At 41.1% G+C, this 24,514-nt stretch overlaps 1 protein-coding gene and 1 non-coding gene across 2 annotated transcripts in view; both read left to right on the forward strand.

Annotated features, from left to right (window-relative positions):
- LOC126259927 (uncharacterized) overlaps nt 1-24,288 on the forward strand; it is a 32,135-nt gene extending 7,847 nt beyond the window's left edge. The window contains exons 2-3 of the mRNA XM_049957018.1: nt 13,514-13,658; nt 24,058-24,288. Of these exons, the coding sequence (XP_049812975.1) occupies nt 13,514-13,658; nt 24,058-24,168 (256 nt within the window). The 3' untranslated portion in view covers nt 24,169-24,288. The remainder of the gene's footprint in view (nt 1-13,513; nt 13,659-24,057) is intronic.
- On the forward strand, nt 23,879-23,995 carry Trnal-caa (transfer RNA leucine (anticodon CAA)). Its single transcript has 2 exons — nt 23,879-23,916; nt 23,950-23,995. It is a non-coding gene; the product is annotated as a tRNA-Leu (tRNA).
- Nucleotides 24,289-24,514: the final 226 nt, after the last annotated feature.

Below are 24,514 nucleotides of genomic sequence, written 5' to 3' on the forward strand. Positions count from 1 at the left end.
ATCGCTCCCCACACCATGATGCCGGGTGTTGGCCCTGTGTGCCTCGGTCGTATGCAGTCCTGATTGTGGCGCTCACCTGCACGGCGCCAAACACGCATACGACCATCATTGGCACCAAGGCAGAAGCGACTTTCATCGCTGAAGACGACACGTCTCCATTCGTCCCTCCATTCACGCCTGTCGCGACACCACTGGAGGCGGGCTGCACGATGTTGGGGCGTGAGCGGAAGACGGCCTAACGGTGTGCGGGACCGTAGCCCAGCTTCATGGAGACGGTTGCGAATGGTCCTCGCCGATACCCCAGGAGCAACAGTGTCCCTAATTTGCTGGGAAGTGGCGGTGCGGTCCCCTACGGCACTGCGTAGGATCCTACGGTCTTGGCGTGCATCCGTGCGTCGCTGCGGTCCGGTCCCAGGTCGACGGGCACGTGCACCTTCCGCCGACCACTGGCGACAACATCGATGTACTGTGGAGACCTCACGCCCCACGTGTTGAGCAATTCGGCGGTACGTCCACCCGGCCTCCCGCATGCCCACTATACGCCCTCGCTCAAAGTCCGTCAACTGCACATACGGTTCACGTCCACGCTGTCGCGGCATGCTACCAGTGTTAAAGACTGCGATGGAGCTCCGTATGCCACGGCAAACTGGCTGACACTGACGGCGGCGGTGCACAAATGCTGCGCAGCTAGCGCCATTCGACGGCCAACACCGCGGTTCCTGGTGTGTCCGCTGTGCCGTGCGTGTGATCATTGCTTGTACAGCCCTCTCGCAGTGTCCGGAGCAAGTATGGTGGGTCCGACACACCGGTGTCAATGTGTTCTTTTTTCCATTTCCAGGAGTGTATGTTGACGGCGATGTGTATACAAGGATGTATCATAAATTCATCATCATTATTTCATGTCGTTCGGTTCATTTCTAACGATGTTTTCTCTTCATTCCCGCAACTACCCTTGTCCCAACGACTTTACTTATTCCAAACACCCTCATTATTTACAACTATAAAAATACGAGTTTCGCACGGATCTCCTGGTAAACTGAAAACGCTCAACAGAGGAAAGGCATGGACCTGGTGGGAAACCCCTACGTACAGTATGCAAAATTATTCGTTCTTGTTCTAACGGCATTCTGTAGTAGGTCGCTGGATGAACGAAACCTTCCGCGTAATTGGAAAAATAGGCAGGTCATTCCCGTTGCCGAGAAGAGCCATCGAACACATGCATGCAGTTATAGCATCACATTGCTGACGTCAATTTTTTCTAGAATTCCGATACACATATTCTACTTACCCATCATGGATACTGAAAATACGAGTATCTTGTGTAAGAATCAACATGGATTCCTCACGCCCACGAGACCCATAAGGCAGCAGATACCGGCGAACAGCCTGACTTCCGGAATACAGTTCTGCATTGTCATCCAATGAACAGAATACTGGCGTACTGAATATCAGGCCAGCTTCGTCATTGCATTAAAGAGTTTTTAGCAAACAGAACACAGCATGTTGTTCTTTGACGGAGGGCGTACTGTTCAAAGCGTACATAAAGTACGAGTGGATAACTTTAGAAACTCCGTGAAGCTGTTCGCAGATGCCGCTTTTGTGTATAGAAAAGTTGTAAGGATACAAAAGTGTACAGAAACGCAGGAAGATCTCCAGAAAATGGACTTGGGGTGTCGAGAATGACACTTTACCGTGGATATAAACAAATATAACATACAATGTTTCAGTGTCTGCGTTGTTCAGAAGTACGATGCAATATTCCTTAGGACATGGATGTATGTTCGAAGGAAAATTCTCAACAACACAGCCATTACCATATCGTATTTATCCGCCGACACCTGTACGGTTGTACATAAAATGAATGTACGAATGCAGGCTGCGGACACACGGTTGATGACGTATGGAAGTTTGGCAGTGAGTCGTGCTCAGATAGCCTAATGCTAAGGCGACCGATCGCGATTAGCGGGAAATGCGGATTCGAGTCCCGGTCCGGCACAAATTTTCATTGACAGTCATTCCACTATACAGCTGATGGTTGCCCATTTCCGCACTTGTGAATACATTTCATGTAAATATAATATAACTCCTATAAACATGCGGAAAGACACATCAGCCAATGAATCCCTGGAAACAGTCACAACTGTTACTATCTAAGAATATGCGTACGGATCGATTTAAAGCGGGACAAATACATGAAATTAATCATACAAAAGACAGATACCAGATCGAGATTCACCGGTAGTATCCTCAGAACGTGTAGTCTATCAACTATGGAGATAGCTCTAAACTCTTGCATCGATCAATGCTTTGGTATTGCTCCTCAGTTTGGAATCCTTAACAGATAGGACTGATAATCGAAATACACATGATACAAAGGACAACAGTGGGTCCATCAAGGGTTTGTTTAGTGAGAGTAAAAGCGTCGCAGTGATGCTTATTCACCTTCAGTGGCAGACGTCACAAGAGAGCAATTCACTGTTAAGATCCTGAAAGCGTACATTCGTAGAAGAATCAATCAACATTTAGCTTTGCTCTGAATATATCTCAAGAAAATACAGTGAAAGTAAAATAAAGATAATACGTAGGATTACCAACAGTCGTTCTCTCAAAGACTACAAGGAAAGGGGGACGAGATAGTGTATACGCAAAATACCCTCCGCCGTATACCGTAAGGTAACTTTCATACAGTTTGTTATTAATAAAAAAAATAAAGCAGCAGTTTACTAGACATGGTGCTATTGCATGTGGTACTTGCCTTCACCCAACTTCTGAAATGATTTACCCAGCCAGTCGTAGAGGAACCTACAGTTCAGTATGGACTCTGAATCACGATGCAATTCGTCATTTGTCACATTAACAGATGGTTATCATAGGTGAACAAAGCGATAAATGAAAGGAAATGATATTGTTCTCCTTTCTCTTGTACCTGTGTCCCGAATAGGTTCAGGGTCGGCAAGGTTCGGGAACGGATTTGGCGTGGTTAATGTAAGGGATGGCCGGATCGCCTTTATGTCGTCACCCCGTTACCCCGCAGGACGTACTAGGCGTACTCCACCTTTCCGCTTGTAGTGTTATTCATGTGGAAGCGAGCGAAAGTTTTCTAAATGTTGCGAATCGTGTAACTGAGGCGGAAATTGGGTACTAGCCCTCTATTCACAAAGTGCGATGCGGGAAACCATCCAGGAAGCGGCGCCTTAACATAAGCGGATATCCGGGCGGGTGTATATAAGGAAATAACCGTAGGACTGATTTTACAACTTCTCCTTGGCAAATATGAAAAGTGGTCATTTGAAACAGCACTTTGTTGACGACTCAGGACGTCCATCCAAAGCCGCCACATCTTTTCCACTAATGCAGGGTAATGCATTTACTGGACATTCTGAATGTTGGAAAATTACTGAGTAGCTCGGTTTCAAAACTGACTCCTATGGCACTACCAAAGTATAAATGTCATATCGTGTAACATTTATTTGGTTGATAGCAGAGCCCTTATCTGACTATATAAACTAAGGAGGAATGAATACTATTAAAAGGTTTAGCTCATCGACATCGTATACAAGGCACCATGTCATTTGGAAAAAATAAAAATGGGGGAAGGACGCAGACGTGACCTATTTAAGGAAACACTGTCATTCACCTGAAGTGAGATAGGGAGAGAGGGAGGGAGGGATGGGGACTAGGAAAAACACGAATAGAAATAGCTGGATGGCCATCTGAAATCTGCTCGTTCCAAATATGGATAGGTTAATAGAAATAGTTGGAAATAGTTGATATGTGATGTGTAACAGCACCAAATGGTCTTGCATTAGACAAGGGATGGCTCTAATTCCCGGGCTGTGGCCTTTTTCTGTTTTCATGGTCTAACAAGATTTCTTTGAGAGAATGTCCTTATAGTTCCTTCGACTAAGGCACAGCCAATTTCTTCCTACATTCGTGCCAGACTGTCTCTGAGGCTCTTGACGTCGAATGACTGCTACTTCCACACACTTGCTTTTCAATCTCATCCCCCTTCTCTTCAAGACAATCTCATCTAGCAAAGAACACAGATTTTTATTGAAAATTAATCTACATCACTAAGCTTTCTGGGAGTCTTTAATCTATCGTGACTCCCTTGATCTACAGTACTGTTTATGTAGGATGGTAGAAGCTAGAGTGAAACAGGCGTCGCTTGTCGACGAGGTAGAAAAGGATCAAACCACCTTTGGGGCTTTTCGTGTACGAGGTACTAGGTGTGGGAGGAAAGTAATGACACTGGTAACGCTACGATCGATCTAGTAACGCTGTTTGGTCTACTTGAGTAGATCTGTGTGTTCATCTCTTCAGGATGCTCAGTCCGACTTTCAGCTCCGTACAGCCATTACAGCACGTGATTTTTGAGAGCGCCGTCAGTAAAACTGTGTTTTTATTATTTTACGAAAATGGGACAGCAGAATTTAGAGCATCGTGGTATCATCAAGTTTTGTGTTACACTTGAGGAAGCCGCGAGGGTGACTTTCGATTTTTGGAAGATTGTAAAAGGCCTAAGAGGAACATGTATTATCAAGAGCACAAGTTTTTCACTGCCACAAATCATTTTTGGAAGGCCGAAAACGCGTTTAAGATGAACCTCGCCCAGGGAGCACAAAAACCGACGTAAACGTCGAGCGTGTACGCGAGTTGTCCTTGGAAGAATCGGGAGACCGAACATGGCAGAGAAGTGGATGCTGCCTTATGACAACGCCTCATATCATATGGTCATTTCCATCATGAAATTTTTGACCTCCTGTTGTTCCGTTCACTAGATCTCAGTCCTTGTGACTTTTTTCTTTCCCCGGAATTGAAAAATGCCTGAAGAGGACGTCACTTTGGGACTGTGGAGATCATGCAGGAAATGTGACCGATATGTTAAAGGCCTTTCAGCGCTGCTACCAAGATGAGGAACAACGGCTCCGCCAATGTACAGCTCCCGAAGGGAACTGCTTTGAAGGGGAAAATATTGTTGTTGGAAAAAGATAAAAACTTTGGGAGATAAAAAGTCAGTCTCATATTACTTTTCTCACACACCTCGTATAGAATTACTTTCTTTATTAGTTGCACACAGGAAGAGATACGGAACATAGAACAACACGACAATAATATGACTACGCGTAGCGAAAGCCAAAAGTTTGAAACGAAATCTGATAGATGATTCACAGTTGTTCGATTAAACGATTGGCTGTCACTCATCACCACTGTCAAGAAGTGCATGTCTGGAGTGCTTTAAAATGGAAAGACAATATACAACTAGTAACCCAAAAGACAGATGCCAGATGAAATTCATTGAAAGGATTTTCAGGACGTAGAGGGTGTTAAGAGAAAGTCTTTCCTCATTTTGAGAGGATACGGCATGGACCAAAGCAAGAAAAAATGTCCAGTAAACATGGATTCTAATGCATAGGGGAGAACGCTCTTCCTCTGAACATTTTTGAGGCTTTGAAACCTGGCCAGTCCTGTAATAGAAGTTTAATATATTTTCTTATTCCATTTTATTTATTCACTTTGTGCGTGCAACAGTCTTTTTGTACAATTATGAAAGTTGCTGTGGAAAAGTAACGTTCTTCCGAACGTGAAAATCTGCTCCAAGGTCCAACATGATCGTGTACCTAGGAACGAATATTCATTCAAATATAAAAGTGTTAAGATCTAGAAAATATTGTCAGTAACGCATTTAATAGTCTGTGTGTTACATTGTTACTCTACTACTTACCAATAATCAGTGAATGAAATAAATTATACTATCAAATACCAGTTACAAGTTAAAAACGTTTCCAAATAGAAGCTATTCGCAACTAATACACTTTTCCATTATCATGACAGAAAAAATTGTTAAGACACTAAAGAAACTCAGTTCATTTCCAGATATCACGTATTCAGCGGTAGAACGCCTCGTTTTGAAGGTTACGATGATACACAACCTACGAAGTATGGCTTAACGAGCCATATGTTGTATAATAAGTTTTAAAAATACATAGCATTTTACTCACCATAAAATTTTGTAACTGAAGAATTAATGATATTCTCCAAATAGCTGAAACATATCATACAGCGCTTGTTTGTGTGGGACTCTTAATGTTTACAAACGCCACACAAAAAACAACCTCGTATCTCACTACAATAAACACAATGGAAAATATCGGAAACTGCTAATGACGCTTTTTAGCACTGATTCGTTCATGTGATTCTAATATCAGTCACTAAATGTAAACACCAACCAGGGAAAATCATGTGCTCCTAGGTACAATATCATCTACACCTTAAGAGCTATGAACATTTACTCATTTCGCTACTGTGAAACACATCTCGTCTACTGCAAGCTCTTTGCTGTTAAGAACGACCTACAGACTGCAGTAAAAAAAATGGAGACACATTCCTCTGTTATTGTCCATGGATACAGCGTGTAGCAAACATCTGTCAGTGTTGTTACTGTAAACCACATTTATAGTTCTGGCTAAGTGCATCGACTACAACAAGACTAGGTTGTGTACAATGGAAATGGGTCGTGCTGGGATAAGTTTGTGAAATGCTTTTACACTGTCGTTTTATCTTTGCACTTACCAGCATTATGGAAGCCTATTATTCCACACAGGAAATGACAGTTCTTCTGTTGTGGCCTCGCAAATGAAAGCAATCGCCGACTCAGTGTCTTGTACGTTGAAAGATATCCAGAGTGCTGGATGCCATCTGCACAATTATTCAGCCGTCTTTTCAAACAACTGGTTGTCTTTAGCTTCGTAAATCCAACGGCGAATCTTGGCAGACTCGCACCTCGCACCATACACACACCAGCAGTGGTGGAGAAGAGCATGGAACAGGTGTGCGCAGCATCTATCAGGGTCGGTCATCGTCTTTTCTTGGCTGTCCCGTGTGAACAGTTGCTGCACTGATGTGCAGCATGTCCGTCTCTTCGGCCAAGAGACCAACCTGGTAGAAACCTGTTCCGCCAATGGCAAAGTTGTGGCGAAGGTACACTTTTCACAACGAAGATACTGTTCACAGGCCACGCTAGCTTCACGCGATATGGGATTGTCGATTTTCGTAACGCAAATTCACACGCAGCTGAAGAAGCAAGGCACCAGCGCCGATTTTCAGTTAATGTATGGGCAGGAATTCTTGGCAATAGACTAATAGGTTTACTGGTGTAAGGTGTCGTCAGTTCCTATCAAATGACTTGCCTGCCCTGCTACAGTAGGTATCAATCCAACAACAGTTAGAGAAATGGAGCGCAAACCAGTTTTTTCCGAAATGTCCGAAGACTCCGCCCACAGACATTTAATGGGCAATGGATTCGTCGTGGCCGTCTAGTACGTTGACCAGTTCGATCCCCCGATCTTAATGCACTGGATTTTTTATTGTGGGGACATGTGGTATTTTTCGTGTATGCAAGTCCTATTACTGATGCACAAACACAATGGGAGCACGTTATCTATGCCTGCCAGGGCACCCGTAACCAAGCTGATAGAAACATGCCTTACTATGAATGGGCCCCACATTGAGTATCGTCTCTTAGCGATGGTTCGCAAGTGCAGGTCGTTTGGAATAGCAAACAGATTACATTACAAGCTCTGCTGTTTCAAAGTCATATAATCATGTCTTCTCGTTAGTTTACTGCGTTCTATAGGTCGTTCATAATAGCAAAGAGCTTGCAGTCAATGAGATCTGTTTTACAGAAACGAATATGAATAACCGGCTACAGCTCTTAAGGTATGTTTATTGGAATTTTATTCTAGTCTTGGTGCTAATACTGCCTCCATAATATGGAATAACTTCTTTTTAACACCCTAAAGGGGAAGGTTTTCAAAAAAAATTGACCGATTCTTATTTCCTTTTCGTCAGTCTGAAACCCTCACCAGTTGGGATTAAGAGTGCAGATAGTGAAGATGCGAAGAAGAGCAGCACGTTTTGCCTCTGGTTCATTCAGCAAGCGCGAGAAAATTGTGCAGATTCTCATCCAGCCCCTGTGTCAGACACTTAAACAGGAGTGTTATGTAATATGCAGATGCTTACTGTTAGAATTCTGAGATCGGTTACTGTCCCACATGTACTCCAAAGGGACCATGACTGTAATAGCAGAAAAGATTCTAGTTCTCAGGGGTGCAATGATAGTGATATGCAAAATGCGCCCTCCTCCTCATACCATATAACCGTCTCTCTTAAAAATATTAATAATGGAGAAAATCACTGAGTAAAGTTGTCAGGCATCTACCAAGATAGTGAATTGTGCTGGAACAAATACACACAAAATCTCTGCAGTACATTGGCAATGTTTCATGTCCTTAACGAAACTGAAGGATTTCGTGAGTAAAGAGCTCATACCTATGGCATAATATGCCTTTTCCATACACACTTTATGGGATACTATTAAGCTATACTTCTTTGGAGAAACTCTGCTGTGGCCATCATATGCATATTCAGCTTAAGTGAATTAACTTCTTGAAAACAATACTTTGTTGAACATAAGATACTCACAGTCCCCAGGGTACTTATGCATCGCAAACAGAATGTTCATGAGTATGAAAGTAGGTCAGATGTGCGTTTATATGGTACCAGAAACAGGAACTTACTAGACATTTCTTGGACTCGATTGAGTAAGGTAAAAAATAATTTTCAACTGAATACCTTGTAACACAAGGGAATTACATTGAAAATAAATTTAAAATGGTGGAAGAGACATGGCTGTAAGAAAAAGCGTTTTATAACACAAACGAATTTATACATACTGAAAAAAATAATGTACTTTTATTAATTTGACTGTAAATACAACCTTATATATGGCCTGCATAAGCTATGTAACAAAACATGTGATAATCTAAATTATTACGCAAGTCTGTCAAAAAATAACTGTAGAGAACTACATTAAAAAATTCCTATTCTTGTGTTTTTTTAAATACCATTTGAATGTTTCTGCTACTCTCAAAGGAACTTTTTTTCGACTTGTTTCATTCTCTTCCACTAAGAGGAAAGTGAGCTATTCAAGATTTAATCCAGTGTAGATGGAACTATCCATTGCCAAAATAAGAAATTGTTTGAAACTTCCTGGCAGATTAAAACTGTGTGCCCGACCGAGACTCGAACTCGGGACCTTTGCCTTTCGCGGGCAAGTGCTCTACCAACTGAGCTACCGAAGCACGACTCACGCCCGGCCCTCACAGCTTTACTTCTGCCAGTATCTCGTCTCCTACCTTCCAAACTTTACAGAAGCTCTCCTGCGAACCTTGCAGGACTAGCACTCCTGAAAGAAAGGATATTGCGGAGACATGGCTTAGCCACAGCCTGGGGGATGTTTCCAGAATGAGATTTTCACTCTGCAGCGGAGTGTGCGCTGATATGAAACTTCCTGGCAGATTAAAACTGTGTGCCCGACCGAGACTCGAACTCGGGACCTTTGCCTTTCGCGGGCAAGTGCTCTACCAACTGAGCTACCGAAGCACGACTCACGCCCGGCCCTCACAGCTTTACTTCTGCCAGTATCTCGTCTCCTACCTTCCAAACTTTACAGAAGCTCTCCTGCGAACCTTGCAGGACTAGCACTCCTGAAAGAAAGGATATTGCGGAGACATGGCTTAGCCACAGCCTGGGGGATGTTTCCAGAATGAGATTTTCACTCTGCAGCGGAGTGTGCGCTGATATGAAACTTCCTGGCAGATTAAAACTGTGTGCCCGACCGAGACTCGAACTCGGGACCTTTGCCTTTCGCGGGCAAGTGCTCTACCAACTGAGCTACCGAAGCACGACTCACGCCCGGCCCTCACAGCTTTACTTCTGCCAGTATCTCGTCTCCTACCTTCCAAACTTTACAGAAGCTCTCCTGCGAACCTTGCAGGACTAGCACTCCTGAAAGAAAGGATATTGCGGAGACATGGCTTAGCCACAGCCTGGGGGATGTTTCCAGAATGAGATTTTCACTCTGCAGCGGAGTGTGCGCTGATATGAAACTTCCTGGCAGATTAAAACTGTGTGCCCGACCGAGACTCGAACTCGGGACCTTTGCCTTTCGCGGGCAAGTGCTCTACCAACTGAGCTACCGAAGCACGACTCACGCCCGGCCCTCACAGCTTTACTTCTGCCAGTATCTCGTCTCCTACCTTCCAAACTTTACAGAAGCTCTCCTGCGAACCTTGCAGGACTAGCACTCCTGAAAGAAAGGATATTGCGGAGACATGGCTTAGCCACAGCCTGGGGGATGTTTCCAGAATGAGATTTTCACTCTGCAGCGGAGTGTGCGCTGATATGAAACTTCCTGGCAGATTAAAACTGTGTGCCCGACCGAGACTCGAACTCGGGACCTTTGCCTTTCGCGGGCAAGTGCTCTACCAACTGAGCTACCGAAGCACGACTCACGCCCGGCCCTCACAGCTTTACTTCTGCCAGTATCTCGTCTCCTACCTTCCAAACTTTACAGAAGCTCTCCTGCGAACCTTGCAGGACTAGCACTCCTGAAAGAAAGGATATTGCGGAGACATGGCTTAGCCACAGCCTGGGGGATGTTTCCAGAATGAGATTTTCACTCTGCAGCGGAGTGTGCGCTGATATGAAACTTCCTGGCAGATTAAAACTGTGTGCCCGACCGAGACTCGAACTCGGGACCTTTGCCTTTCGCGGGCAAGTGCTCTACCAACTGAGCTACCGAAGCACGACTCACGCCCGGCCCTCACAGCTTTACTTCTGCCAGTATCTCGTCTCCTACCTTCCAAACTTTACAGAAGCTCTCCTGCGAACCTTGCAGGACTAGCACTCCTGAAAGAAAGGATATTGCGGAGACATGGCTTAGCCACAGCCTGGGGGATGTTTCCAGAATGAGATTTTCACTCTGCTTCGGTAGCTCAGTTGGTAGAGCACTTGCCCGCGAAAGGCAAAGGTCCCGAGTTCGAGTCTCGGTCGGGCACACAGTTTTAATCTGCCAGGAAGTTTCATATCAGCGCACACTCCGCTGCAGAGTGAAAATCTCATTCTGGAAACATCCCCCAGGCTGTGGCTAAGCCATGTCTCCGCAATATCCTTTCTTTCAGGAGTGCTAGTCCTGCAAGGTTCGCAGGAGAGCTTCTGTAAAGTTTGGAAGGTAGGAGACGAGATACTGGCAGAAGTAAAGCTGTGAGGGCCGGGCGTGAGTCGTGCTTCGGAAGCTCAGTTGGTAGAGCACTTGCCCGCGAAAGGCAAAGGTCCCGAGTTCGAGTCTCGGTCGGGCACACAGTTTTAATCTGCCAGGAAGTTTCATATCAGCGCACACTCCGCTGCAGAGTGAAAATCTCATTCTGGAAACATCCCCCAGGCTGTGGCTAAGCCATGTCTCCGCAATATCCTTTCTTTCAGGAGTGCTAGTCCTGCAAGGTTCGCAGGAGAGCTTCTGTAAAGTTTGGAAGGTAGGAGACGAGATACTGGCAGAAGTAAAGCTGTGAGGGCCGGGCGTGAGTCGTGCTTCGGTAGCTCAGTTGGTAGAGCACTTGCCCGCGAAAGGCAAAGGTCCCGAGTTCGAGTCTCGGTCGGGCACACAGTTTTAATCTGCCAGGAAGTTTCATATCAGCGCACACTCCGCTGCAGAGTGAAAATCTCATTCTGGAAACATCCCCCAGGCTGTGGCTAAGCCATGTCTCCGCAATATCCTTTCTTTCAGGAGTGCTAGTCCTGCAAGGTTCGCAGGAGAGCTTCTGTAAAGTTTGGAAGGTAGGAGACGAGATACTGGCAGAAGTAAAGCTGTGAGGGCCGGGCGTGAGTCGTGCTTCGGTAGCTCAGTTGGTAGAGCACTTGCCCGCGAAAGGCAAAGGTCCCGAGTTCGAGTCTCGGTCGGGCACACAGTTTTAATCTGCCAGGAAGTTTCATATCAGCGCACACTCCGCTGCAAAGTGAAAATCTCATTCTGGAAACATCCCCCAGGCTGTGGCTAAGCCATGTCTCCGCAATATCCTTTCTTTCAGGAGTGCTAGTCCTGCAAGGTTCGCAGGAGAGCTTCTGTAAAGTTTGGAAGGTAGGAGACGAGATACTGGCAGAAGTAAAGCTGTGAGGGCCGGGCGTGAGTCGTGCTTCGGTAGCTCAGTTGGTAGAGCACTTGCCCGCGAAAGGCAAAGGTCCCGAGTTCGAGTCTCGGTCGGGCACACAGTTTTAATCTGCCAGGAAGTTTCATATCAGCGCACACTCCGCTGCAGAGTGAAAATCTCATTCTGGAAACATCCCCCAGGCTGTGGCTAAGCCATGTCTCCGCAATATCCTTTCTTTCAGGAGTGCTAGTCCTGCAAGGTTCGCAGGAGAGCTTCTGTAAAGTTTGGAAGGTAGGAGACGAGATACTGGCAGAAGTAAAGCTGTGAGGGCCGGGCGTGAGTCGTGCTTCGGTAGCTCAGTTGGTAGAGCACTTGCCCGCGAAAGGCAAAGGTCCCGAGTTCGAGTCTCGGTCGGGCACACAGTTTTAATCTGCCAGGAAGTTTCATATCAGCGCACACTCCGCTGCAGAGTGAAAATCTCATTCTGGAAACATCCCCCAGGCTGTGGCTAAGCCATGTCTCCGCAATATCCTTTCTTTCAGGAGTGCTAGTCCTGCAAGGTTCGCAGGAGAGCTTCTGTAAAGTTTGGAAGGTAGGAGACGAGATACTGGCAGAAGTAAAGCTGTGAGGGCCGGGCGTGAGTCGTGCTTCGGTAGCTCAGTTGGTAGAGCACTTGCCCGCGAAAGGCAAAGGTCCCGAGTTCGAGTCTCGGTCGGGCACACAGTTTTAATCTGCCAGGAAGTTTCATATCAGCGCACACTCCGCTGCAGAGTGAAAATCTCATTCTGGAAACATCCCCCAGGCTGTGGCTAAGCCATGTCTCCGCAATATCCTTTCTTTCAGGAGTGCTAGTCCTGCAAGGTTCGCAGGAGAGCTTCTGTAAAGTTTGGAAGGTAGGAGACGAGATACTGGCAGAAGTAAAGCTGTGAGGGCCGGGCGTGAGTCGTGCTTCGGTAGCTCAGTTGGTAGAGCACTTGCCCGCGAAAGGCAAAGGTCCCGAGTTCGAGTCTCGGTCGGGCACACAGTTTTAATCTGCCAGGAAGTTTCATATCAGCGCACACTCCGCTGCAGAGTGAAAATCTCATTCTGGAAACATCCCCCAGGCTGTGGCTAAGCCATGTCTCCGCAATATCCTTTCTTTCAGGAGTGCTAGTCCTGCAAGGTTCGCAGGAGAGCTTCTGTAAAGTTTGGAAGGTAGGAGACGAGATACTGGCAGAAGTAAAGCTGTGAGGGCCGGGCGTGAGTCGTGCTTCGGTAGCTCAGTTGGTAGAGCACTTGCCCGCGAAAGGCAAAGGTCCCGAGTTCGAGTCTCGGTCGGGCACACAGTTTTAATCTGCCAGGAAGTTTCATATCAGCGCACACTCCGCTGCAGAGTGAAAATCTCATTCTGAAGAAATTGTTTGTTGGTTGTGCACTTTGGTAGCTGTAACTGGAGTGCACTGGTGCTACTGTCTAGCAGATCAAGCTCTTGTGACTATTGAATTTACATTGCCCAAATCTTTTTATAGTGGCATCTTTTGTCACAGACTGTTTCTCACACTGACGGTGACGGCATGGTGCTGCTACCTGGTGGCATCCCAGGTGACCTTCTCCAGGGACTGGAGCCCTGGCAAACGCAATCCTGAGCCCACTTGTGCCAAACATGCTGCCTCCATCTGCCAGATCCTCGTGGTGAGTTCTCCATAATCTTTTTTTCTTTTTTCAATATGGTAAAATTTCAGTATGCCAGTTTGTTAGCATAGTCTTCCTTATTTATCATCACATCAACCATCCATTGTCTCCACAAGGAGGAGGAAGAAGAATAAGAAGGAAAATATCAGTATCATCAACTCTATGATATCCACTGCTGGATGAAGACTTCCTCTAGACATTTCCATGGGTCACATTCAGTAGCTACAGGCTCTTATGTTACTTCTGCATCTTCTCTAGTGTCATCTACTTGCTTTCCATGAGGTCACCATTTTGGTCTTCTCCTAACTGTAATCCAGCAACAGACTTTCTTGGTTCATCTACCACCCATTAGTTTGACCACAAGTCCTGCACACATCCATGTAATATTCATTGAAGTCACAATCACGTATTTCATACCAGTGTGTTTCCTGACCCATTTGTTTGTTTTTTTCTGTCTCTTCTAGCGATTTACAACACACATCTCACCAACACACAATGAGCAAATGCCATTTTTTAAATTTTTTTCTCAATAAAAATCCATCCTCACTACCATAAGTCAAAACTGGCAAAACATTCTGAATATGAACTTTCCACACATTGGATACTTAGTTAAGAAAACCCTATTAATTTGCCAAAGGTACTACAGGTCCATTTTGCTCCTGAATTTGTTTCATTGGCTGTCAATACAGTTCCTCTCTTCAAGAACAAAACTTTTCGATATGATATTAAAACAATATTGTAGTCTTAATTCGACTGTTTTAAGACCTATTTTCACAGTTACTTTATTATTTTTTCCATTCATTACTGACATTTATCTGTAGCAGAGGCAAAGAGTATCTGGTCTTTAGTAATTTGGAAATGGTGATAAATGTTCATTAACTTGTATTCCTTCTTCATGTACATTGTGTGAGAAATGAACACTTTCCACAGGATTTCTGAGAATGCTTTTGATGAGATTGAATCTCCTTGCCTGTCTCCTCTTCTAATTCTGAATTTATCTCTATCCTGGTGAAATATATTGTATGCTGTAGCATTTATGTATACATTCTTCAGTATACTAACATAAGTTGAATATGTGTTTGTTTCTCAGTGCTGCTGATACTTATTTTGTTGAAGCTGAGACAAAATGTTTTATTAATCTCCATGAATCCTACACAAATGCCACTGAAATACTGGAATTCATCTACAATATACACGACTGTTAACTTGCTGAAACTTAGAAGCAGATTAGTTTTGTGTCTCACAGCAGATCTTCAGTCTGAAAGTTTGCTCTTGCAGTGAATTGCACACAGCTCCAATCTGTCAGGTTCCCTGTTTACAGTAAACTCTCGGTGTGGAAGTTCACTTTTAATAAATTAGTAATGTACTTTTATTGTTGTAGGGACTTCAGCAATCATCTGAGGCTGTAAAAATATTCAATACAGTGTGCTACAGATATAAGCATCTATTCAACAAATCTACAGTCTCTAAAATATTGAATATGTTATGCTGCTGATCACTAATTACAATACTCTACAACAATGCATAAACTTTTATTGCAACATTTTTTATACAAAATCAGAAATTCATCAACTCCATAATCAATATGTTTTAACAGGAATTGTTTATTCTTCTGATTGAATTACTAGGCTTCTGGTATGCTGAAGTACGACATAAAGTGTTCTGTAATGTAGCCTTCTTGTGAAAACCAATTTATTTGTAAAGATCGCAATGTTAACACAATTACTGGATCACTAGTTTCTGCAATATGTATTGCCATCTTCAGATCCACAAAACTGGGCGGTGATAGTTAGATCATACAATACTTATATCAATCTGTCAAATTAGGATTAATCGGTATGCATAATTAAGTTGAGGCATTGCAATGACATTCCATGTGTGCTATCAAAAGGTACATAAAAATTGGAAAATGAATGACAATGTGTACATACATTATAGTAACACACCTGGCATATCATTGTAATGGCTAAGTTTTCGTTTGCATATGTATAGTCCTAATGTGACAAAGTGGTTTAAGCATTGTGTGATGTATCTATCACTGCCTCACATTATGAATCTGAATATGGCAAAATATGTTACTGAAACTAGTACATAAGCCAGTAATTGTCTTAAAATAGCGATCTTGGCAAATAAATTGGTTTTCACAAGAAGACTACAGTACAAATTCGAAGATCACCTCCTACACTGATTGACTATGTCAGGTAACCACAATAAAGGGTTTTATTGATTTGTGCATAAAACACTTCTGCATTTTTGTATAAATATAATTTCATTGTTTTAGGTCATATTAGTTCCTGGTATTGTGCTTGTAGGACATATCATTCTGTTGGTGGCTGTCATAATTCTTGTTGATGGGAAATACACAGTGGAAAATAAAATTCATTAGGTGAAGTCATAATTTTAACTATTTTGTAGCTAAGTATACAATGACCTCTGTGTGCCATCTGTATGTTTTCCTTATTGTCTTCTTCTGTAATTTGAAAATATTGGTTGCACTCCTTTAGTGACTCTACAAGATTATATATGTTATACAACAGTATGTCAGGGCATAATAAGCCACTCTGAGAACAGGAATATTAACACAGAAGTATAGAAGATAAACCATTACTAATGTTCCATACTTCACATGACTATCTCAGGATAGTATGGATCAGTTGTTTTCCCAAGGAAATTAACAGCATTTAAATCCCATTCCATTACTGTTACAATTCCATACAATCTGAAGGTCCTGTATATTGTCTTGATTGAAACAGAGAGAGTTAGCATTATACCAATCACCAACTAAAACGCCACATGGAGTGGTCTCACGGTTTGAGGTGCCGTGTCACAGGTGGCACAGCCCCTCCTGCCGGAGGTTCAAGTCTTCCCTTGTGTGTGTGTGTGTGTGTGTGTGTGTGTTCATGTGTGTTGTTCTTAGGATAAGTTAGGTTAAGTTAGTTTAAGTGGTGTGTAAGTCTAGGAACCGATGACCTCAGCAGTTTGATCCCTTAGAAATTCACACACATATGAACATTTGACCCAACTTAAACACTGGTTTTTATCTACTTGTATCTCAGCATATCTCCTGTTGCTGATCTCACACCAACTAGAATACTACATATAATCAAAAAGCTCCACACAGCTGACCACATTATTAAACACAGCAAGTCATTAATGTAGTTAATGAAAAAGATTGAACAAATTACAGAACCCTGAGTGACACCTACTTGCTCTGGTAGCTACTTGTGACTTATGCCATTAACTTCCACCGTCTGTGTTGACTTACTGAAATAATATTTCACAAATTCAATGACATTTTCTTTAAATCTAAATAAATGTAGCTTGTTCAATAGCATTTCAGACTTAAAAGTCAACATGTTTACTATAAAGCATTGGTTTTCAGGTTGCTTGATCCGCTCTGTTGGAAGTGAGCAAGTACCTTGAACTGTGCCCAAATCTGTCTGAAATCCAATCGAGTATTGTTGAAAATATTGTTTTCATCAAATTATTTTTAAAATTTTGCTTTCCATAACAATAACTACACTTTTCAACACTGTTTGATAACTATCACATGGTAATAATCGTCATAATTGGAGAGGGTACATTTATTATGGGCTAGAGAAATTTTTACATAGTTCAATCCCTTTTGGAATTGGAATGGGCTTCTAGTAAACAACTCTCATTCTTGATCAATTTTAGAGTAGTCAAGTAAGTAACTTACAAGCTTTAATAAACACACAACAGTTATTCGATGTAACCGAAGAAGAAGCAGTTTGTATTTCTAAAAATAGCCATTTACTGTTAATTTTACACTGCTAAATTTAGTCAGTAAATGTAAATAATAGATACAAGCTCAACATTATATAATGATTAATGCAATTTCTCACAGCTGATTGTCTTTCTTAATGTGTACCACTAATTGTTACTTATCCATGAAGGCTATGGCTGGTTAGTACATATATCTGGAGCATAAGACTTCAAAAAGTACTGCTAAAAACTGAAATAATCCACAGTATTGGCGAAAATAAGAATAAGCTGCCATCTTAAGAACATGAGAGTGGTAGGGATGTGGTGAAAATAGAAGGAAAATGCTGAGAAAAATTATGAAATGGAAGGGATAGAACACTGTGTAAACAAGAAGTGAAACAAGAAGTGGACTCTCTTATTACTAGTAATGATCAGAAAGTTTTCTGCTATTACGAAAAACCTAATAATTTAGGAGAACTTACTCCAAATTATGCTGAAACCAACACTCTTGGTACTGGTAGTCCTAGAAAAGGCACTAAGACAGAAATAAATAATGCAGATAATAAGATTAAAACTATATGCAATGTTGTCAACTGGAGGACAGCACAGCCAGTTAGTGCACTAGATACCGTGACAATTAAACTAAATGACAAAGTTGTGAATGATAATTCATAATTTTTGAGTACTTTTAACAATCAGTTGCTAAATGCGGCAGCAAAATAGTATTATATGGTTCAGTTGAAGAAGCAAGAGAATATATTAAGAATTTCCATTCCACAAAACATTAAGCAGCTAGAAGTAGCACCAAAAACTTTCACTGACATTAGTAGAATTATAAAAACTCTAAAAAACAAAAGCTCTTGTTGTGTTGATGGAATCTGAAACAAAATTCTGAAAATTTGTTCCAACTTAATAAGTAAGGTCCTTAGTGACATATGTGATGCATCAATAGCACAGGGAATTTTTCCTGACTGGTTAAAACATGCAACTGTTAAATCTCTTCAAGCGACAAGACAGACTAAAATAATTATCAGCCAGTTCTCTCACTGACATCGTTTATTCCAAAATATTCGAGAAAGGTATGTACTCAAGAGGGTGATACACAGAAACAATATACTTCACATATAACAGTTTGGATTCCAGGAGTGCTCAGCTGAGGATGCTAGTTATACATTCACAATAAGAATACAATCATTTTTTGTGATCTTTCAGGTGATTGAATATGTAGGTCATGTTACTCTCTTAGAAAAACTCAAGTTTTGTGGGATTGATGGTTTTACATACAGCTCATCTGAATAATATTCAACACACAGAATGCAGAAAGTTGTGCTGAATAATTCAAACAATGTTAAAAGTGTAGAAATGTTTGGTGAAGGCGGAAAAATCACAAAGGGAGTTCAAAGAAATTCAATTTTGGTCCACTCCTATTTCTTATGTCTGCAAATAACCTTCCACTTTACATTCAACAATCATAATTGGTACTTTTTGCAGACAATAGTGTTGGTATAATCACAAAGGGAGTCCAAAGGAATTCAATTTCGGTCCCCTCCTATTCCTTATGTCTGTGAATTACCTTCCACTTAACATGCAACAATCATAATTGGTACTTTTGGCAGACAATAGTGTTGGTATAATAAATCCCCTCAGAGAGACAGCAACAGAAGAAATTGTAAATGGAGTTTCCCAAAGAATTAAGAAGTGTTCTCAGATAATTGACTCTTTCTAAATTATGGAAAAACAATCAGTTCTGTATAAAAAGTAGTTACACCAACAATTCACATAGAACACAATCAGGAGTAAGTAAACAGGTAGAATAGTATAAATTTTTGGATGTATCTATTGATGAACACTTTCACTGGCTGAAGGATATTGTTGAGTTTCTCAAACAATTAAGTTCAGCTACTTTTCCTCTTTGTATAACTGCTAATCATGGAAATGAATGAGTTAACCTCCCAACATATTCTGCTTATTTTCACTCAATAATGTCTTGTAGAATAATTTTCTGGGGTAGCGCATCACTTAGACACAAAGTACTGTTTGTACAAAAGTGAGCAGTAAGAATAATATATAGTATTCCTCCAAGGACTTCATGTAGGTACCTCTTCAAGGACCTGTGCATTTCAGCTGCACTGTCACAGTACATATACACTAAACTCTTGCTAATTCAGTCCTCATTAATCTAGCCTGTAAGTAATTAAGTAATCCAGCCCACGTCCAACCTCTAGCCACTCAAGCAAAAATGATACATACAGTAATGAATTCTCAAGTGCAACAATATTGTTAGTTAATTACAATGCTAAACAATGTCATAAGGGTGGATCAACATTCCCTACTGATGGATTTTAAGCAAACCACAATATATTCAAATACCACATATGAGATATTCATATTCTCTTGGTGCTGTGTGCAAAACATTAGTCCTATAGAAAATACAAACAGGACCTTTTTGTAGAAAATTTAATGTAGTTAAATTTTGTACTGAAATACGTTTTTGCTAGGGGCCATAGCTTTTGAGCTACTAGAGAAAAACATACAAAAGTGACCTTCAAACACACCACCACTCCAACATTCAGCCCCCACCAGTCAGGACTGCAGTATGTTGTTTATAGCACTCACTCCTACCACTGTACAAAAACTTGAAACTGCACGAATTATTTCTCACATTCGCTGTTTTTTGCTCTTCACTTACTGGCTTTGTTACCCACCAGCTTAGTTGAGCACTTAGAAAACTTAAAACTGACATTTGTGCAAATTTTACCTAATAATTTTGTGAATTTTTCAGTACAAAACAAACAATTACTTAGTTGTGCTCGTCAGTCCTTCTGACTACGAAATTACTATGCTTGATGGGGTTGAGTTTGTACTGAATTGTCAATCTAATTAGTTTTCTTTCATTATCTCCACAGGCAAATTTAAATTAGTAATGTTAACGAAATAGCCAACTATACTGGTACATAATAATACAATCAATAGCAACCAAAAAAGGTAATCAGAAATTTTTGTACCATGGTAAGAAGGAGTGCCATTAACAACATACTAGAAATCTTGACTGATGAGGGATGAGTATGGGGGTGAAGATGCAGCTGAAGGGTTCTTTTAAATGTTTGTCTTGAATAACTCGAAACCTGTGACCTCTGGCAACTATGTATCCCAGTACAAAACTTAAAAATATTAAATCTCCTCCAGAAAGGTCCTGTAAATTTTTTTCTGTAGAGCTAATGCGCATAACGAGTGAGAGAATATGATAATCTCACATATGGTTTTTGCAGAGGAGTTGCAGGTTGCATAAAACCCATAGGTAAGGGCAACTGAATAATGCAGTATATATGTTTGAAATTGTGGCTTTCTTGATGGTTCAATGTCATGACTTAGAAACGAAAATACGCTATACTAAACCTTAATCAGATACTCGAATTTAAGATGAGTTGGACTTCGGTACTTCACAGAAAGCTTTTAGCTGCTGAGTACAATGCTGGATGAGCAACTATTTATGACCAAACTTTAACACACGAAGAGATAATCAAAAGCATCCAGGAAAGTTACAATGAGAGTGATAAAGATCCTTGTGTGACAAAGGAGACTGTCATCATATATCGCCATTGCGACAGCTAAAAATTTAGGACATATTTCATAGTGAGTGATACTACTGCACATGTACACACTCAAGGACGAATGTCTTTGAATTTAGTAAGGCATAATACCTCTATTTTTACACTTAATTTAAGACACTCAATAATCTGGCGTTTCCACTAATATGTGCAAGGAATAGCTGGATTAACAAGACCTAGTGTATTTAGTAATAAAATTCGCCATAAACAATCCATCAAGATTTGAGAAGAATAACCATGTCTATACCTACAATGCAAGAGGGAAAATGAGCTTTGTTACTGGTATCCATTATTGAAGGCTCACAAACGATTTCAATATGCAGCAACAAAAATCTTTGATCATTTGCCCAATTCCATAAAATATCTGACAGGCAGCAAAGCAAATTTATTATCTAATTTAAAATCATATTTCTGGCCTTGTTTTCAAGTGTAGTTGCATGAGTAGGACTAAAAAAATAATGTGTTCATTAATGTTAACATTAATCATGCAATATACATGTCCTGTAAACTAATCTGTTCCACATCATTTCTATAAAAGAATAGTTCAAACGCTCTACAGAACAACATGAAACTCATTAAATAACTGAAATTTTCGTAGATGAAAACTGTTCATGCATTTTTGACGTTTCTGTGTAAACTTCAAGGGCACAGCCAGCTAGAGGCAGGAGAAAGCAGCTGTTGTCCCTGTCCCCTTCTCACATACAGTAAAAAATAGTAACCGAACTCGCTTTCTGCCCCACAACAAGGGCATGGGTACCTTCTCCAAAATTCCAAATTATTTTGTCTCTAGACACTACATGGACTAAAGGTAGAGGTAATTTGTTCTCGTGAGCTGACGAAGATTAGTGCAAAGTGATGTCAATAATATGTACCATATTCCTAATTTAAAACTGTAAGTTTCGCTTTTCACAATATATTCTACCCAAACATACGATATTGCTTTAATCTGTGCAGGCCTGGGTGTAGGGGGTGGCAAACTGGGGCATATGCCCCGGGTGTCAATTTCAGGGCGCGCCAGATTCATATCCTTGAAGAAAAAAAACTATCTTTCACAAAGCGCGTAGCATCCAGAGCATGTTGGTCTACTGATAATTCATATGATTTTGAAACGTATCCCTGTTGGTTTTTTAACATTTTTAACACATTCTAAGTTGATTTCTGAACGAATCATAAGTAGATTTTTGAATGCGTGCATGGTGTACGTGATGTGTCTACCAGAGGAATCCCCGTTGTACCAAGAAATAAGAAGAAACTTCCCTGCAGACAAAAGTGAACGGGGCATTTTATTCGAGCTGAGGCGAATAAACCCGAACAGGGGAATAGCAAAGACATATGTGGCTGACTGGGTGTGTGCATGATACGTGTTATAATTGTTAGTGAAATCCATGAATTCGGACCACCAGAGTGGAAATAAACGACTAACAGGAATAATAGGTAAGAAAGATTACAAATTATCTTCTCGGTGTATCCAAGAAAATAAAATTTTGACAAAATTTTTGCCAGATCGCTACACTACTAATTGTAAGAGGCAGGTATACCATTCTCTGTTAGCAGCTGCTGTAAGTTCTACTCTCGCAATAGCGCGGAAAGCACGTTGTACGGAGAGTAAACTTGGGATAACTAAACCGGTGTTTCTGGCAGTGTTACTGAAGGTAACCTTAGGAGAAAGTTTCGACGGTGGCAGGAAAACTTTCAGAATTAGTGAAGACAAAATTGTGAGTACGAGATAAGAAAAGAAACGGGGATACCACGCAAGTTTATGGAAGAATATGACGATTACAAATTTATATAAAAATTCCTACTACTACTGCTTTTCGATTTCATGCTTGAGAAACTGGAGCATAGGAATGAAATGTGAAACTGTTTCGTAACGTATAACTATATACTTGTAGTAGGGCTAATAGGCACTTTATATTGGTACCGGTACTTCGTTACTTATATTCTACCATGTTATTTATGCAAATGAAGTAGATAGAAATGGTCTTTGTGCCAAAACAGTGTCACTTATTTGTTGCATATTACTATTGCTGCAATATTAGAAATGCTTATTTCGTTTAATCTAGTAGACAGTGACAAAATGACGCAATTACTGCCAGGTACCCCACCAGTCTTGGGTACTATTCGTACTTAACAGCTGTTTTATCATTATTAGACAACTACAATTCGATTTTTTATGTATCAAAACGTTTGATGAACTTCGACGTGGTTCCTTCGCAGAAAGGAAAGCACGCCATGTAAAGCTGTAGCAAGATTAGAGAAAGAAACAAACTATTTTGAGTAATATTACTACCATTGTGGCACATCTGTGTATTTTTATGATTTTTTGACCCGGGTGGACGTACAAATTATTATGTGGTGCACGAAATTCATCATTTTGAGCGTCTAACTACAAACAACACTGTGACGTAATGCTTATCTCCGAAAATTCAATGTATTTACGAGTGCCCGTCTATGTTGATACTTTCGAGAACGGAGTCAACAGATCCTTAAACAGCCTTGGAGAATTTTAATTAGAAATAATTAATTATAGTGATCGAAAACAGTTTTATTAATTAATGTGTTTGTTACATCGCTTCTAATTTTTCCTCCAGCTCAACGCGTCAGGAAATTTCTGTACTCTTAGTTGCTAGTTGGATCTTAAATGCTTAGTATATTAAGTTGTAAGTTCCACCTTAATGGCTTTACAGGAAGTTGTAAACTTTATAGAAAGAAATCAGATGACTTCGCTAATATAGTTATTGAACCCTCAGAAAACATTCGCAATTGATGTTTTTTTCAGTGTTTTACTTCACACAGCCATTGTTCGTTTTCGTGCGACAAGAAAAATCTATGTGAATGAACACTAGCATTAATGTCATTTGTTATACAAGACTTCATCGGGCAGTTGTCAGGATGGCCGAGCGGTCTAAGGCGCCAGACTCAAGGTTAACCCTTGCCTACGCAAGTAGGTTCGAGCATTCTGGTCCTCATTTGAGGGCGTGGGTTCGAATCCCACTTCTGACAAAATTTTTATTTCTTTGTTTCGTTATAAACGTACTAATACCAATCAAATTTGCGTGTTTCAGAACGAACTTCGTCAACTGGCAGCGTGTGAAGTGAAGTCACTGCTGCGATACCACGCCGAAGAAGTGAATGTTCCCCAAGAAATTTACATTGACGGAAATGGTGGAAGATAAGCTGTTCTCATTTTAAAACGAAAATAAAGTAAATTGAATTGTTTAAAAGATGTGTAAATAACTGACTGAATTTTAATTATACTGTTTTTTCCTCAATAATAATTTACAGGCAGAAATAAAACTGAGTTATTGTTTCTTTGTCAAAAATATTAATTTTATCATTGTTGTACCTATATAGTAAAAGGGTGAATGGCTCATGTGTACAATTGTAGGCTACAACGCATTATTCCAGCTTCTTTTTGCAGTTCAGTTGTTATATGAGACACTTTTATTATGTTTTTCTTGATGGATCAGCAAAGACTTTGATTATGTGTTCATCATACCAGATCACATAAAATTATTTCTA

The sequence above is a fragment of the Schistocerca nitens genome, chromosome 5, assembly GCF_023898315.1.
Source record: "Schistocerca nitens isolate TAMUIC-IGC-003100 chromosome 5, iqSchNite1.1, whole genome shotgun sequence".
In the NCBI taxonomy this organism is placed as follows: domain Eukaryota; kingdom Metazoa; phylum Arthropoda; class Insecta; order Orthoptera; family Acrididae; genus Schistocerca; species Schistocerca nitens.